The sequence below is a fragment of the Balaenoptera borealis genome, assembly GCF_965194805.1.
Source record: "Balaenoptera borealis genome assembly, chromosome: 13".
NCBI classification, from domain to species: domain Eukaryota; kingdom Metazoa; phylum Chordata; class Mammalia; order Artiodactyla; family Balaenopteridae; genus Balaenoptera; species Balaenoptera borealis.
In genome coordinates this window covers 52425979-52444170 of record NC_138870.1, presented here as the reverse complement: position 1 = coordinate 52444170, position 18192 = coordinate 52425979, and the positions used below count along the sequence as shown (strand labels likewise).

Below are 18192 nucleotides of genomic sequence, written 5' to 3'. Positions count from 1 at the left end.
AAGCTAACAAAACAACTTAGAATAATTCAAACCTTTGTCATTTTCAGTATAATAGCCAGAGAAGAAAGTGTACTTTTCAAGAACAATTAGAAAACAGTTCAACTTTTTATGCAGTTATATGCTAAAAAATATATATATCTTAAATAATTTTCCTAATAATGTCAATATTGATTTTAACTTCAAATGACCACACATAGATCCATTCTTCTCTTATACTGTTTGCTAATCCTTAATGTATCTGACTAGATTTAAGCTGTAGTGGGGAGGGACATTTCTGCCTTCCTCATCACTATTATGAACAGCTAGTACAGTTAAATGTTATTTGGTGAACGGACAAAAGTGTTGTATCACGATTACTTTGTGATTTCCTCATACTCTGAGATCACATATTACATTTCTATTTTCCTGTAAGTACTGTGCGTATTGTTGAGAGTGTAATACACGATAAAACCTGATGACAGATTTTTCTTAGAAAGTATACGTATATGGCACTTGGCAGAACAAATCTCAAATTGCGGAGGCAGTGTAGTATAAAAGAAAGAACACTATACTATGCATAACGAGCTTTGGTTCCGTTTTTCACTCAAATTTACTGAGTGTCAACTAAGTGTCTAAAAACCTTCCTGAAATAAGTTAGTGCTGGGTGTCCCTGAACAAGTCATATAATTTCTTGTATCTTGACTTTCACTATAGAATAAAGAAATGAGGTTCTCAAACTAGTGTTCTTCAAGTTACTTCTTTAAAAAAAACTGATGGTCAAGTAAGTTTGGCAAATGTTGTATGTATAATCTTCCTTTTGGGGGATTCATAATTCACACAGGTTCATAGTTAAAGAATAGGTTTAACTTTAATCCAGTCCAAGGTTTCCAAAATTAATTTGATTATGGAATTTTTCCCCATTCAGTATCTACTGACATCCCTCATCATTAAAATTCATTCCTTAGTACATGTCTTGGGAAATGCTAACCCGCTCATTTAATCTCTTCTCCACCTCAACAAGGGCTTCCTCAGAGTGGAGGTGGGAAGAAGAAAAGGGGTGTGGGGCTGATGGGTATTGGTGAGGGAGGGAATGTCAGGCCAGAGCTGTTCTGCTTTTAGCTGTTTTGTATGTTGGAAATCCACATCAGATTCCATTTGTAAAAAGAATTTTGCTGCTTAACAGCAACAACAAAAAAGAAACATTAAAAAAACCAATGGCCTAAGTAGTTTTAAACAGTCTGCTCCAGCTGTTGTCTATAAAACTTTCCACTAATCATTTAACAAAAGATTACATAGAGAGAATTCTGGGAAATGGCAAAGTAGTAAGTACCAGGAATCTGTCTGCCCACCTAGACAACAACTGAACGGGCAGAATCTGATGCAACTATTTTGGAACTCTGGAGTCTACTGAAGGCTTCCAACTTCCAGAGGAAGACCTGGATAGTATATTGCAGTTAATTTTCGTCAATCTAAGCCCTTAGCACAGTAGCAGCTACCCATCCTCTATTCCTAGCCATGTGGTAAGCAGTTGTGCAGGTGTTCCTGGAGCAGCTTGCACGCAGCTTGTGGGAGGCCAGGGTGGGAAAACAGGACCCTATACTCCAAATATTAGGGGTCTGTGCTCTAATTGCTGCTTCTGATCACAGAGGTGCAAAGAGGCTTCAAGAACAAAAGAAAAAACAAATAATTCAAAAATGGGCAAAGGACTTAAATAGACATTTCTCCAAGAAGATATACAAATGGTCGATAAAGCACATGAAAAGATGCTCAACACCATTAACCATTAGGAAAATGCAAATCAAAACAACAATGAGACACCACCTCATGCTTAATAGAATAGCTACTATAAAACAACAAACAAACAGAAAACAAGTGTAGGTGAGGCTGTAGAGAAAACAGAACCCTTGTTCACTGTTGGTGGCAATGTAAAATGGTACAGCCACTGTGGGAAACAGTATGGTGATACCTCAAAAAATAAAAAATAGAATTTACCATATGACCCAGCAATTCCACTTCTGGTATATACCCAAAAGAATTAAAAGCAGGGTCTCAAAGAGATATCTGTACACACATGTTCATAGCAGCATTATTCACAACAGCTAACACCACGCAAGCAACCCAAGTGTCCACCAATGGATGAATGGATATATAAAGATATATACACACACAATGGAATATTATTCGGCCTCAAAAAAGAAGGAAAACTGCAACATACTAAAATATGGACGAACCTTAACAACATTAGCTAAGTGAAATAAGCCAGTCACAAAAAGGCAAATACTGTATGTTTCAACTTATATGAGGTACTTAGAGTAGTCAAGATCATAGAGATAAAAAGTAGAATGGTGATTACCAGGGGCTAGGAGAAGTGGGGAATGGGGAGTTATTGTTTAACAAGTACAGAGTTTCAGTTATAAAATGAAAAGAGTTATGGACATGGCTAGTGGTGATGGTTGCCAACATTGTGAATGTATTTAATGCCGCTGAAAAAATTGTTACCATAGTAAGTTTTGTTACATGTATTTTACTGCAATAAAAGAATTTGGGGGGAAAAAAAAAAGATTGCATAGATTGAAAGCTATCTAGATTGGCCCACATAGTCAACTGACCAAACTTATTCTTGGTTTATTATAGGAAAATACAAAAATACATTATTTAAGATAACATCTTAAACTCAGGGGAAGCTACTCAAATTTCTTAAATTAAAATATGTTTTAAAAACTAACCATAGATCTTCATGGGCACTTTGGACTTAACTATCAAAAACAATGAAAAAGCTGTATGTATTGATATGGAAGAATCTCCATGATATTTTATGAAGTGGAAAAAATGAAGAGTGTTCAGAACAGTAGGTAAAACATTGGGCTATTATGCATATTAATTCGTGTTGAAAACTGGGGGCGTGTTGGAGCACAGTTGACTTTTGAACAACACAGGTCTGAACTGTGTGGATCCGCTTATACACAGTAAAGACTATAGTGCTACACAATCCCCAGTTGGCTGAATCCAAGGATGTAGAATCCCGGATACAGAAGAACCATCTAACTGCTTGGAAGGTCAGCACCCCTAACTCCTGCATTGTTCAAGGGCTGACTACATATGTATTTTGTATTTACATAATAAACTTATGGAAGGATCGACAAACTAATAAAAATGGTTGACTATGGTAATGTAAGAGCTGGGCAGATACAGAACAGGGGAAAGACATGTTCCCTCTACATCTTTCAATATTTTTGAATTTTTGAACCATGTATATGTTTACTACCTATTCAAATTTTTAATTAAAGATCAAGTAAGGTGATAAATAAGTCCAACAAATGCCTCCTGTCCCACTAGAAAACCCTAAAACAAATAACAAATGTTCTAAACAAATGTTGGGTGAACACTGGTTCCAAAACTTGTAGCCATCCCCTAGAATTAATTTTGGACTGGCTACGAGCATGTCCAACATATTTCTGCTGGGAAGGCCTGGCCTTCTCTAACTTATCTTCTTTTTTTCTGTTTCTTAATGAAGCTTATCATAACATTTTAATATGTTACTATATCATCATCATCATTTATGGTTACATTTAATTTAAATCTTCACTTAATATGCCCAGAGGTATAATTCAAACTCAAACGATTTTTAACATTAATTTAGTTAGATCATCTATCATTACTAGGCTGCCCTACCCATGGCCCATTGACTTTGTAAAAAACAGGTTACTAAGTTTTCCTTTTCCTTCCCTTTTCTTCCTTTATACAAATTCTGGTTACATTCTTGACAGCTATCTAAAGATCATAAAAAATAATGCAAGTACTATGCACTGAAATACATTTTCTGTTTTTAATACATCTATAGCAATAACATGAAAAATAGAGAATTTCCTGTTTATTTCTTAAGTATAACATATTTCTAAGAATCAAATTCTATCCTGTGATCTAATAAAGATTTTACTGGTCTCGAGGAAATCAATGCATGGTCTCCCTCTCTGAAAATTCAACCAGAACATTTTATTAAGATAACTCAAATTTGAACTTGATGGGATAAATTAAGGACACTGTTCCAGAATTTTTCTTAGAAATTCTACCTCTTCTTTTGGGTTGAATATACACAAGTCTACTGCCTCTTAATATCCAGTATAATACTCACGCTTTCTAGGCCAAAGTAACAGTCAGTGAATTTTGAAAACAGAAAAATATGTATTTAATTGTGTAACAACTGACAGGAACAAATATCCTGGGACTCACTTATTAGGCATTTATTAGGAACCTACTTTTTTCTTGGTTATTAAAAGTAATGCTGCTTAAAGCGCCAGTCTGCTAAGGTGCTTGTGCCAGAATGTAAATAAACACACTTCCTTCTATAACAAAGTCTTATATAAAAAGTCAGCTGAACCAGTGTGCTCAGTGACACAATTGACTTATACTCTGATGCCAGCTCTTTATCTTGTCCTGGACCAGCAGCTGGTCCAAAAAAAAAAAAAAAAACACACACACACTTTGAGCAGCAGTGTTGTAAAGGATTCAAAATAGAATAAAACATGGTTCAAATAGCCTGTCAAGAAGTTTACACTTTAAGAGGCATGAGTCATGTACATGTATAACTATAATACAAACAGAGTGTTTTAAGACAAAGGCACACATAAAAGAGCTACAAGTTCACCAAAAAAAGAAATTGCTCACCTTTAAGGAATAAAAACAAGGCTTAAAAGTGGTGTGATATCTGAACAGGGTGGATATAGGCAGGAGAATGGAATGAGCAAAGGACTAGGAATACTTGGATAGACTAAGAATTTTAGTTTGGTGAGAGAGCAGGATATATGAAGTCTAGTGGGAAATAAAGCGTGAATAGAATGGAGTCAGACAGTAGTACTCTTTGTATTTGGTAGGTTATGGTAAATGAAAAAGATTATTTTGTTTTGTTTTACAAGGATGGAAAAATGAATGACCAAAGCTGCACTTTTGGAAAAATCATTTCTGGCATTAATGTAAAGAATGGATTGGATAGAAATGAGTGACAGAAAGAGGAAACAAATGAGAAAAGGCTATAAAAATAATTCAAAGTTTCTTACATCTATATGATAAATCACTACAAATGCAGAACAGAAGCCTCCTACAACCCAAAAAAGTCAGTCATGTTCTACATTAAAAATATATAAAGGGGCTTCCCTGGTGGCGCAGTGGTTGAGAATCTGCCTGCTAATGCAGGGGACACGGGTTCGAGCCCTGGTCTGGGAAGATCCCACATGCCGCGGAACAACTGGGCCCGTGAGCCACAACTACTGAGCCTGCGCGTCTGGAGCCTGTGCTCCACAACAGGAGAGGCCGCGATAGTGAGACGCCTGCGCACCGCGATGAAGAGTGGCTCCCACTTGCCGCAACTGGAGAAAGCCCTCGCACAGAAACGAAGACCCAACACAGCCAAAAATAAATATAAAAATAAATAAGTAAATAAGACCCGGTGCAACCAAATAAATAAATAAATATTAAAAAAAAATATATATATATATATAAAATATAAATTATCTATATTCAGACCAATTTAGTTTAAAAAAAATCCAGCCAGACTGTGAAGTCAGGATCATAGCAGTGTGAGAAGCTCCCTTTGTCTCTTCCCTTCAATCTATAGCTAGTAAAACATCCATAACTCAATAAAAGTGTCTCTGCCCAATACACCAGGATCCCAAAGAATTCCACACACCTGTACAACTATACATAAGAGTGGATGGACTAGGAATTCCCTGGTGGCGCAGTGGTTAGGACTCCGCACTCTCAATGCCAAGGGCCTGGGTTCAATCCCTGGTCAGGGAACTAAGATCCCACAAGCAGTGTGGCCAAAAAAAAAAAGAGTGGATGGGCTGAAACACACAGAGGAGGCAGGACCAGGGAAAAGGTGGAGGTGGTACCTGCAGTCCTAGATCCCCAGCTACAGCAGCTAAGCCTGCAGCCTCAGAAAACCTGGTAGCAGCAGGGCAGGTGATGCACATGACTCCAGCTTCTCAGCCACAGCAGTGGCTAAGGCTACAGGGAACTAGGCAACAACAGGGCCTGCAACGTTATCCCTCCAGTCATGCAGGCACATGTGACTCTGGCCCTTTTGCCCATAGCAGCAGCGCCCATGAAACTGATAACCCTGGATGTGGCAAAAGCACCCAAGACCTCAGCTCCTCACCCCAACCACCCTCTGTCCCCACTGCAGTGGACCCAGGAGCATGGATCCAGGAGATCCCAGACATGGTGGACACACCTGCTATCTCAGTGCTACAGGCAGCGACACCAGTGACAACAGCGACACTGGCAGCAGCAAGGTACCAGCAACCCTAAAAGCATAAGCATTGACAACAAGGGCACCAGACAACACCTCTAGCAGAGGCAGTGGAGGATGGAAAGTGCCAATTCTCAAATATAACCATAGGCAACTCAGGTAAGAGAAACCAAAAACTTGTACTATAGTGCCACCTACTGAAAAACAAAAGAAGGGCCTCTAATTACTAACCTGTTAAATTGTTAGAGTCAAATAAAAAAGAAGCCTTACTAAAGAAAAGAGGTGTGTGTTACTTCAAATATATCAGAGGAACAACTCATCAAGCACCATGAAAAACCAGAGCAATATGGTATCACAAAAGTAAATGACAGTTCTCCAGAAACCAAACTTAAAATTAAACAATACTGCAATCTAACTGACAGAATTCAAAATAGCTGTCCTAAAGAAATTCAACAAGCTACAAGAAAACTCAGAAAGGTAGTTCGATGAGCTTAGGAATAATATTAATGAGCAGAGGAATACATTACCAAAGAAACTGAAACTCTGAAAAGGAACCAAACAGGAATTCTGGAGCCAAAGAACTCAAATGAGATGAAGAATGCATAAGAACATATGGGAAATAGAGCAGACCATATGGAAGAGAGAATTAGCTAGCTCAAAGATAGAAATCAAGAAATCAATACAAGTAGAAGAGGAAAGAGAGCTAAGATCTAAAAAAAAATGAAGAAATTCTATAAGAACTATCCAACTCTATTAGGAAAAGCAACATCAGAATAATGAGTATCCCAAGAGAAGGGGGCAGAGGGTTTATTTAAAGAAATAATAGCTGAGACCTTCCTAAACCTGGGGAAGGAACTGGATATACAAGTCCATGAAGCTAAGAGAACAGCTAATTACCTCAATGCAAAAAGACCTTCTCCAAGACATATTAAAACTGTGAAAAATCAATGACAGAGAAAGAATTTTAAAAGCATCCAGGGAAAAAAGAATGGTAACCTACCATTAGGTAACTCATTAGGTTATCAGCAGATTTCTCATAAGAAAATCTACAGGCCAGGAGAGAATGGAATGACATACTCAAAATGTTGAAAGATTAAAAACTATCAGCCAAGCATACTCTATCCAGCAAAGTTATCCTTCAGATATGAAGGAGAAATAAAGCCTTTCCCAGACAAACAAGCTGAGGGAGTTCATCAACAAAGACCTGCCCTACAAGAAATGTTGAAAGGAGCTCTTCTACTTGAAACAAAAAGGTAAAAGTACACAAAACATTGAATAAGGTGATAATACAGACAAAATCTTTTAAATACTTAATTACAGCATAAAGGTTAAAGGGGAAAAAGCAGTAAAAAATAACTATTTTAATTTAGTAACAAAATCACAACATAAAAAAGGATAATTTGAGACAACAAGAAACACAGAAGGGGAATAGGAAAAGGACAGAACCTGTATAGGCAAATAAAAAAAACATGCTATCAGCAGAAAAAGAAATATTTCATCTATGAGACATGTCATAAACATCAAGGTAAACACAATATATAAATCTAGAGCAGAAATTCAAAACATAAAAAAGGAGAAAACTGAGACAAACATCATAAAAAACCCAGCAAATGAAACTGGCAGAAACACAAGGAAAGAGAAACAATGGAGATATAGACCAACCAGAAAACAAAAGATAAAATGGCAGTACTCAGTCCTCATCCATCAATAATCACCCTAAATGTAAATGGATTGAATTCACCAATCAAAAGACATAGAGTGGTTGGATGGATTAAAAAATAAGGCCCAAGTACATGCTGCCTCCAGGAGACTCATGTCAGCTCTGAAGACAAACACAGGCTCAAAATGAAGGGATGGAAGATGATACTTCAAGCACATGACAGCCAAAAGAAAGTGGATGTACCCATACTCATATCAGACAAAATACACTTCAAGCCAAAAAAGGTAACGAGAGACAAAGATGAACACTATATAATGATAAAGGGGAAAATTCATCAAGAAGACATAACAGTTTGTACCTAACAGTTAATATGTATGTACCTAACATAAAAGCACCAAAATATATAAAGCAATTATTAATACATCTAAAGGGAGAAACTGACAGCAACACAGTAATAGTAGGTGACTTTGACACCCCACTTACAGCAATGGATAGATCATTCAGACAGAAAGTCAACAAAGAAATAGTGGCCTTCAATGAAACATTAGACCAGATGGGCTTGATAGATTTATACAGACCATGCCATCCAAACGCACCAGAATACACATTCTTCTGAAGTGCACATGGAACATTATTAAGGACAGACCATATGTTGGGGTACAAAACAAGTCTCAATAAATTTAAGAAGACTGAAACCATATCAAACATCTTTTCTGATCACAAATGGTATGACACTAGAAATCAACTACAAAAAGAAAGCTGGAAAAATCACAAATATGTGGAAACTAAAAAACATGCTACTGAACAACTATTGGGTCAATGAAGAAAGCAAAGGATAAATTTTAAAAATACCTGAAGACAAATGGAAACAAAAATACAACATTTCAAATCTATGGGATGCAGCAAAAGTGGTATTTATGGGGAAGTTTATAGCAATACAGGCCTGCCTCAAGAAACAAGAAAAATCTCAAAAAATCTAACCTTACACCTAAAGGAACTAGAAAAGGGCAAATGAAGCCCAAAGTCAGTAGAAGAAAGGAAATAATAAAGAGCAGAGCAGAAATAACAGAAATAGAGACTAAAAATACAATAGCAAAGATCAATAAAACTAAGAGGTGCTTCTTACAAAAGAGCAACAAAACTGAGAAACCTTTAGCTAGACTCACTGAGGAAAAAAGAGAAGGCTTAGATGAATAAAATCAAAAACAAAAGAGGAGAGGGACTTCCCTGGTGGTCCAGTGGTTAAGACTCTGTACTTCCACTGCAGGGGGCACGAATCTGATCTCTGGTTGGGGAACTAAGATCCCACATACCATGCAGCATGGCCAAAAAAATTTAAAAAAAAAAAAAAAAGAGGAGAAATAACAACAGATACCACAAAAATAGAAAATATTATGAGAATACTATGAACAGCTATATGCCAACAAAATGGACAACGTAGATGAAATGGATAAGTTCTTAGAATCATACAATCTTCCAAGACTGAATCATGAAGAAACAGGAAATCTGAATAGACTGATCCCTAGCAAGGGGACTGAAAAAGTAATAAAAAAAACCTCATAAAAAACCAAAAATCCAGGACCAGATGGCTTCAGAGGTGAATTCTACCAAACATGCAAAGAAAATTTAATACTAATGCTTCCTAAATTCTTCCAAAAAATAGAAGGGGAGGGAATGCTTCCTAACTCATTTTACAAGGCCACCATTACCCTGATACCAAAATCAAATAAGGACAACAAAGAAAAAAGAAAATTGCAAGCCAATATGTCTGTTGAACATAAATGCAAGCACTGTCAACAAAATATTAGCAAACTGAACTCAACAATACGTTGAAAGGATCATACACAATGATTAAGTGGGATTTATTCCAGAGATACAAATTAATTTCAACTGCAAATTAATCAACATGATACACCACATTAACAAAATGGATAAAAACGTTATGATCATCTCAACAGATACAGGAAAAGCATTTGACAAGATTCAACACCTATTTTTCTAATAAAAACTCTCAATAAAATGGAGATAGAGGACTGTACCTCAACATAATAAAAGTTGTATGACAAATCCACAGCTAACATCATACACAATGGTGAAAAATTGAAAGCCATCTCTCTAAGATCAGGAAAAGGACAAGAATGCCCACTCTCACCACTCTTATTCAACATGGTATTGGAAGTCTTAACCAAAGCAATTAGGCAAGAGAAAGAAATAAAAGGCATCAAAATTGGAAAGGAAGACATAAAACTATCACTATTTCCGGATGACATGATTTTATATATAGAAAATCCTAAAGACTCCACCAAAAAACTGTTAGGAATAATAAATGAATATATTAAAGTTGCAGGGTACGAAATCAACATACACAAATCTGTTGCATTCTGTACACTAGCAACAAACTATCAGAAAGAGAAATTAGGAAAACAGTCTCATTTACAATCGCAGCAAAAAGAATAAATACCTAGGAACAAATTTAACCAAGGAGGTGAAAGAACCTGTACACTGAAAACTATAAGACACTGGTGAAAGAAACTGAAGACGCAAAGGAATAGAAAGATATTCCATACTCATGGATTGGAAGAATTAACATTGTTAAAATGTCCATATTACCTAAAGCAACTTACAGAGTCAATGTAATCCCTATCAAAACCCCAATGATATTTTTCACAGAAATAGAACAAAAAAATCCGAAAATTTATATGGAACCACAAAAGACCCTGAAGAGCAAAGCAATCCTGAGAAAAAAGAACAAAGCTGTAGGTATCACACTCCCTGTTTTCAAATTGTACTACAAAACTGTAGCAATCAAAACAGCCTGGTATTGCCAGCAAAACAGACACACAGATCAATGGAATTCAGTTGAGAGCCTAGAAATAAACCCACACACATATGGACAATTAATTTACATCAAAAGAACAAAGAACATACAATGGAGAAAGGATAGTGTCTTCAATAAAAGGTGTTGGGAAAACTGGACAGCCAGACACAAAAGAATAAAACTAGACCACTATCTTACTTATCTTACACCAGACACAAAAATCAACTCAAAATGGATTAAAGACTTGAATGTAAGACCTGAAACCATAAAAATCCTAGACAAAAACATAGGCAGTACACTCATTCACACTGGTCTTAGAAATATCTTTCTGGATATATCTCCCCAGGCAAGGGTAAGAAAAGCAAAAATAAATAAATGAGTGTATCAAACTAAAAAGCTTCTGCACAGCAAAGGAAACTATCAACAAAATGAAAAGATTACCTACCAAATGGAAGAAGATATTTGCAAATCATTATATCTGATAAGGGGTTAATATCCTAAATACATAAAGAACTCATACAACTCAACAACAAAAAAACAAACAACTCGATTAAAAAATGGGCAGAGGATCTGAATAGACATTTTTCTAAAAAAAGACATACAGATGGCCATAGGCACATGAAAAGATTCTCAACATGACTAATCATTGGGGAGATGCAAATCAAAACCACAATGAAATATAACCTCATGCCCATTAGAATGACTACTATTGAAAAGGCAAGAAAATAACAAATGTTAGGATATGGAGGGGAAAGGGAATCCTTATACAATGTCAGTGAAAATGTAAATTTGTGTAGCCACTATGGAAAACAGTATGGAGGTTTCTCAAAAAATTAAGACTAGAACTACATATGATCCAGCAATTACACTTCTGGGCATTTATCTGAAGAATACGAAAATACTAATCTGAAAAGATACATGCATCCCCTGTTCATCACAGCGTTATTTACAATAGCCAAGAAATGGAAACATCAACGGATTAATGGCTAAAGACGATGCTCTATACACACACACACGTATATACATATATATACAATGGGATACTACTACTCAGCCATAAAAAAGAAGGAAATCTTGCCACTTGCAACAGCATGATGGAACTTGAGGGTATTATGCTAAGCGAAATAAGTCAGATGGAGAAAGACAAATACTGTATGATTTCACTCATATGTGGAATATTTTTTTAAAAAAATAATAAACAAACCAAACCAAATAAAAACAAACACATAGATACAGAGAACAGAGTAGTGGTTACCAGAAGGGAAGGGAGATGGGGGAGGGTGAAATGGATAAAGGGGGACAACTGTACGGTGATGGATAAAAACTAAACTTTTGGTGGTGAGCACACTAGTGTAGTATATACACAAGTAAAAATATAATGTTGTACACATGAAACATATAATGTTATAAACCAATCATACATCAATAAATAAAATAATAATAATAATAAACTACAAGGAGGTATCACTTCAAACCTGTTTGAATGGTGTCGTCAAAAAAAGAAGAAATATTAAGTGTTAGCAAGGATGTGGAGAAAAGGGAACCCTTGTGCCCTGTGCATGGGAATGTAATTTAGTACAACCACCATGAAAAACTGTATAGGGTTTCTTCAAAAAATTAAAAATAGAACTACCATATGATCCAGCAACTCCACTTCTAGGCATATGTCCAAAGAAAAAGGAAACAGGATCTCAAAGAGATAACTGCACCCCCATGTTCATTGTAGCATTACTCACAATAGCCAAGACATAGAAACAACCTAAGTGTCCATCAATGGATGAATGGATAATGATGTGCTACATGTGTATATGTATATTTATATATATTTGTAAACACACATACATACACACACAACAAAATATTATTCAACCGTGAGAAAGAAGAAAATCCTGCCTTTTGAGACAATGGGATGGACCTGAGGGCATTATGTTAAGTGAAATGTCACATAGAGATAGACAAATACTATATTATGATAGCGCTTATATGTGGAATCTAAAAGAGCTGAACTCATAGAAACAGAGGGTAGAACGGTGGTTGCCAATTCTGGGAGGGTCAGGGAAATGGGTAGATGTTGGTGAAATGGTACAAACTTCCAGGTATAAGATGAATAAATTCCAGGGATTTAATATACAGCATGGTGATTACAGTTAAAAATACTGTGTTATATACTTGCAAGTTGCTAAGAGAGTAGATCTTAAAATGTTCTCAGCACAGACAAGGAATGGTAATTGTGTGACATGATGGAGGTGTTAGCTAACACTTCCATGGTAAACATATTGCAATATAAAAGGGTATCAAATCAACAAGTTGTATACCTTCAACTTATACACGGTTGTATGTCAACTACATCTTAAAGCTGGGGGGAAAAAAAGTCAGCAAAATTTGTTTAAAATAAAGAAAACATTACAAAGTAACTTTACTTAATTGACATCCTAATGGACTTGCTGCTTTGTTGTCATAAGGCCTGGAGAAAAAAAGTCTTATAGCTGTTATGTTCCTAAAACTCAGTTAACTTAATAGTAGTACAAAAATACAACACAAATAGAATGTAAATGTTATAAATTTAGAATAACTGAGTTTCCAAGCACTTACCATTCTCAGGCTGAGTTTTCTTAAGTGAATCAATGAGAGTACTGACTGCTTTTAAGACAAATATGATTTCTGTTACTTGTTGCCTAAAAAAAAGATGGGAGATATTTCCATCAAGATTTTAAGATATGCCATGTGTGTTTTGTACTAAGTTATACAAATAGACATACTTTGGAAAGCACTGAACACAAAACAATGCAAAGTTAATATTAGTTTTAAATTCTTATAAAAGAAAATCATTTCATTAACATGTACTTCAGTGTGCAATTAAGATTTATAGTTATTCTAAGTTATCAACATTAAAACGGGGGAGGCAATCTACTCATGCAGATCTAAATTTATTAGTAAGGTATTTTCATAGAACTACTTCAAATTAAAACACTGTACAAGATGTGCTTTTAAAACTTCTACAGCAGTTTTTCTTTTTTTCTTTTTTTAACTTATTAGTACTAAAAGAGATTTGCCAAAGCTTAAAGGGAAATAAAGATCACTATTACCCCCTTCACATATTTTATCATGCTGTTAAAAGTATCTTTAAAATCACAATAGTAGTTATTTAACTTTCTAAAACAACAAATTAGAAATATGCTCAAAATCAACCCCAAGGTGACACTGGAGACACTGGCAATGAAGAATGAACTTGGAGTAAAGGACCAACAAGAGTAGTTTGATTTCTTTCTTTCTCCTTGCAGAAATATATCTCTTCTGCTCTACAGTCCTCCCCCACACCCTACTCCTGGTATGAATCTGTGTTATCATTCAACAGATAAGATTTTCCTAATACTATGACAGGGTACTATTTCAAGCCTCCCTTTGTAAGTATACAAGTATCTTATTGTGTTGCAGTGTAGGTTTTTAGGAAATAATGCAATAATACTGTATCAAACATAGAATGATACAATATAACAACTATAAATAAGACTCAATTTAAAGCAATAAACACTTAAAACACAAAAAATGAAGGAAAGCGGCTTTCTGAAATCCAATAATATCTTATACTCCAATAAAAATATTCCAATCAAGGCAACTCTATTACTGCTTTTCCAAGTATGCTTCAGAGGTCAATTTTAATAAATCAATTTTCAATCATGACAATAACCAAATTACTAACATTTGTCTTTGGAATGTTTTTGTATAAAATCCACTAGGAGGTATAATTTATGTTCTAGAAATTCAAAATACAGTGGATGCTAAAAGTAGAAATACAAATGGCAAATAAGCATTGGTAATTAAAAAAAGAAAAGAAAAATTAAAAAAAGCAAACTACTATGTGGCTATTTCTTCATTCATCAAATTTTTAAAAAGATAAAATAAGTGATAAAATGGCAAATAATTTTAAACTGCTAAAAATTGAGGGAAAAGACAGTCATATACTCCTGAGAGAACATAAACTGACAGAAGTCTCTAACAGGCAATTTGTAATATGTATCAAAACCTTTAAAATGTCTATATCTTTTGACAGGTCAATCCCAACTCTGGAGATTTATTCTAAGTAAATAAGAATGTACACAAAGACTTAGGGTTAGTGATTTACTGCCTTATGAGATGGGACCTGAAATGATTTTCCTAACTCTTTCCTGACTTTGATAACTTTGTCTTCCAATATTATTTTCTGTTTGCTTCATTTGCTTTGCCTTAAACTCTAACTTACACATTAAAAAATAGATTGGCAACATAACGCAATTTATGATTGTATTTTTTGATGAATTCTGATATATACCCCAACTTTGATTAGCCTTGGCTTAGCAGAAAGACCTAGATCCCCTTCAGTTGGCATGGCTTGACTACATGAGAAGCAAATCAGTTTAGGTACAAGGGCTTAATTAAGCAAATTAGATGAAAAGAAGATCTAAGATATGGCTAGATGACTTACAGAGAAACCTAGAAATAAATGACTGTAAAACAAACTAGGAAGTTCATAAAGTATGATTTATCTATTATTTTCTCTCTAGAGAGATTCACGATCATGTGTTCATACAGACCCACAAGTCCTTACCCAGAAATCCTTGAGAAGATATATTTTAGAATTCAATTTTTTTCTAATTCAAATAAGTAATTTGGTATATATACCATATATTACTTAACCTCCATGAGCAGTATGAAAAAGCACCCCATAATAAAACACAGTAATATATCTGCAGCAAAACTTATGAATATTTACACTGTATGGGATAAATAAAATTATAAACAGCCTCAGGTTAAGTTCAGATCACTTATGAAAACACTTGATTTCCAGAGCTTTTTAAAATTATTAATAACTATGACAGTGTATTTCCTTCTTTAATTAAAAAAGTATATATATACATATACCTTGGAAGAGGGCATTTACCACTTAATCTTTCATCCTCTATATAACGATGTAGTACATCCTGAGACCTCTTTAGAAGCACTGAGAGTGCCATTCGTGAGATGTAGCCTTCTTGAGGTGTTGTGACTTTATTACTGAAGGAAAACTGGAGCAGTGTTTCAAAACACATTTTAGAAAATTCTTCTCTCAAACGAATATCAATCTCTGCTTCTGTAGAATTAACAATGTTTGATGGTTAATACAAGGTTAAATAAATATGCCTTAATGACACAATTCTTAGCAAACTAGGAATAGAAGGAAATTCCTTAACTGATAAAGAGCATCTATGAAAAACTTATACCATACATATATATATATATGTACACAGAGAGAGAGAGAGAGAGAAACAGTTTTCCCCCTTGCAAGGTCAAAAAACAAGGCAAGACTATCCACTCTCATCACTTCAACATTTTTCTTGTCTTGGTCTTTTTATACACTTCAACGGCACTAGAGTACCTCTCAATAATCTTCCACATGGTCAAACTTGGAATAATCCATTTGTCTGTTTCTTTCTTTCTTTTTTTCTCTTGGCAACATCTTCCCTGGACCCTGACCTCTGCTCCCGTCTGGACTAGTTGCTCTCTGGACATACTGTCCAGTTATATCCTGGAACTAGTCTTTGGCCTTACCCTGTGAGTTGTTTTTTTCTCTCTTGTGTTATATCTTACTTTCTAGACCTCATGCTTTCCCTTTCCTTGATTTACCCCTTTGTTTTCACAGGGCATATTCTGTAGTACCTGAGAAAGTGAATGGGAAGTACAAATTGTGAGACCTTACATTTCTGAAAATGTCATTTTACTGGGGTGCTCAAAGTGTGGTTCCTAGCAGCATCAGCACCACCAGAGAACTTGCTGGAAATGCAAATTCTCATGCCTCACCCCAGACCTACTGAATCAGAAACTCTGGGGTTACAGCCCAGCAATGACTTCACTCCAGGTGAGGATAATGCACGCTGACATTTGAGAATTACCATTCTACACTCCTCACTTGGCCAAAAGTGGGCCTAGGTATAAAACTCCATGTTAAAAATCTTTTCCATTTATGACTATGAAACCACAGCCTCAATGTCTCTGAGCACCCAGTGTTGCTGAGAATTGCAATGTCCTTTTGATACAACCCTTTTGTGTTTGAACTTTTTTCTTTTCTTTTTGAAATCTTTTAGCATCTTCTCTTTATTTCTATTATTCTGGTATTTCATGATGACATGTCTTATTGTGAGTCTTTTTTCTTTCACTATTCTGGGTACTGAGACATGGCTTTTAATCTGCAGATTTGTATCTTCAGTTTGTTTCTCTGATAATTTCCTCTCCTAGCTTTTCTCTATTCTCTCTTTCTGAAAGACCTATTGTCAGATGTTAGATCCCTCAGATCCATTTTATTTCTTTCTTCTCATACTGTCCACTTGTTTGTCTTTGCTCTACTTCTGGGTTATATTTCCTTAATGTTTTCTTCCAACCCTTCATTGAACATATTTCAGCTATCATATTTTTAGCTTCTTTGAGCTCTTTCATGTTCTGATTGTTCCATTTTAATAGCATTCTTCTTGTTTCATGAATGTAAAATCTTTTATCTCCTTAAGCATCCTAATTATATATTTTTTTAAATAAATGTTTTCTATGGCTCTGCATTTTATCTCTTTCCTACCAGTTTCTTTCACCCTCTCTTCATTTGTTTTGGTCTTTCTCTTTTGTGTTGGAAGATTTCCTCAAACGTCTGTGAGCTGTGGCTGTCAGATCATACTTAAGAGCAGGGGACCAAAAATAATCACTGGAACCTCTGTGTTTATAGCTTGGTCTTGTGTATTAGCAGGAAAGACTTTGTATGTATATGTTTAAAGAAAAGTCCAAGTTAAAGCTGAGAAATTTGTGTCCAATGGTCAAGTCACTGGAAGAACGTACATGTACCTTCTTTATCTTGGTACATTTAATATTATAAATGGCAAGAGGTATCATCAGAAAACTGTTAGAAAAATTATACACGGTAACTTGGTAGTCCTTATTTAGCTTAGAATATTTACATATAATTATAAACATGGTTCTTAAAATGTATTTTATAAAAAATTTATCTATAATTTTTAAATATTCTTAATAAAAAGTTGACTACATTAAGATAAATGGACTTCAAAATTTTTTCTCTGTGAGGTTCTAATGTTTTCAAACCTGCACTTTACCAGATTAATTTTAAAAACTGTCTGGGCTAGGAAAAAGAAGCAGTTTGTGAAGTAAGCAGTATCTAGTGGTCAAACTGTACATAGAAATGCTCTTTAAAGTGTTTACCACAGTTTAGTAGAATTTAGTCACAGCTCCAGTAAATTCTGGGGACTAACGATATGCATGGCACAAATTTAGAACTTTTTAATTATCTCACCAAAAAAATCACATTATGGTGCCACGATTACATTTAACACTTGAGCATAGGTTTAAAAAAAAGAAATAATAGCAAAAAGCAACTTACATCTCATCTCCCAATATGGTACATCAAAAGAAGCATGTGGTCCTTTTTAAGGATGAACTTTGGTCTCCAGCCTTAAGACTGTGGGCAATTTTTTTCAA

The 18192-nt window shown here is 35.1% G+C and overlaps 1 protein-coding gene and 1 long non-coding RNA gene across 7 annotated transcripts in view; one reads left to right on the top strand and one right to left on the bottom strand.

Moving 5' to 3' along the window:
• LOC309609612 overlaps positions 1 to 5458 on the top strand; it is a 526119-nt gene extending 520661 nt beyond the window's left edge. The window contains exon 2 of the long non-coding RNA XR_014233518.1: positions 5123 to 5458. This is a non-coding gene — a long non-coding RNA (uncharacterized lncRNA). The remainder of the gene's footprint in view (positions 1 to 5122) is intronic.
• Positions 1 to 18192, bottom strand: part of MON2 (MON2 homolog, regulator of endosome-to-Golgi trafficking) — a 147739-nt gene that overhangs the window by 20928 nt on the left and 108619 nt on the right. For all 6 annotated transcript variants that reach the window (XM_082351172.1, XM_082351173.1, XM_082351174.1 and 3 more), the window contains 2 exons: positions 15604 to 15811; positions 13297 to 13379 (listed from right to left, as the gene is read on the bottom strand). In XM_082351172.1, coding sequence (XP_082207298.1) covers positions 13297 to 13379; positions 15604 to 15811 — 291 coding nt within the window. The remainder of the gene's footprint in view (positions 1 to 13296; positions 13380 to 15603; positions 15812 to 18192) is intronic.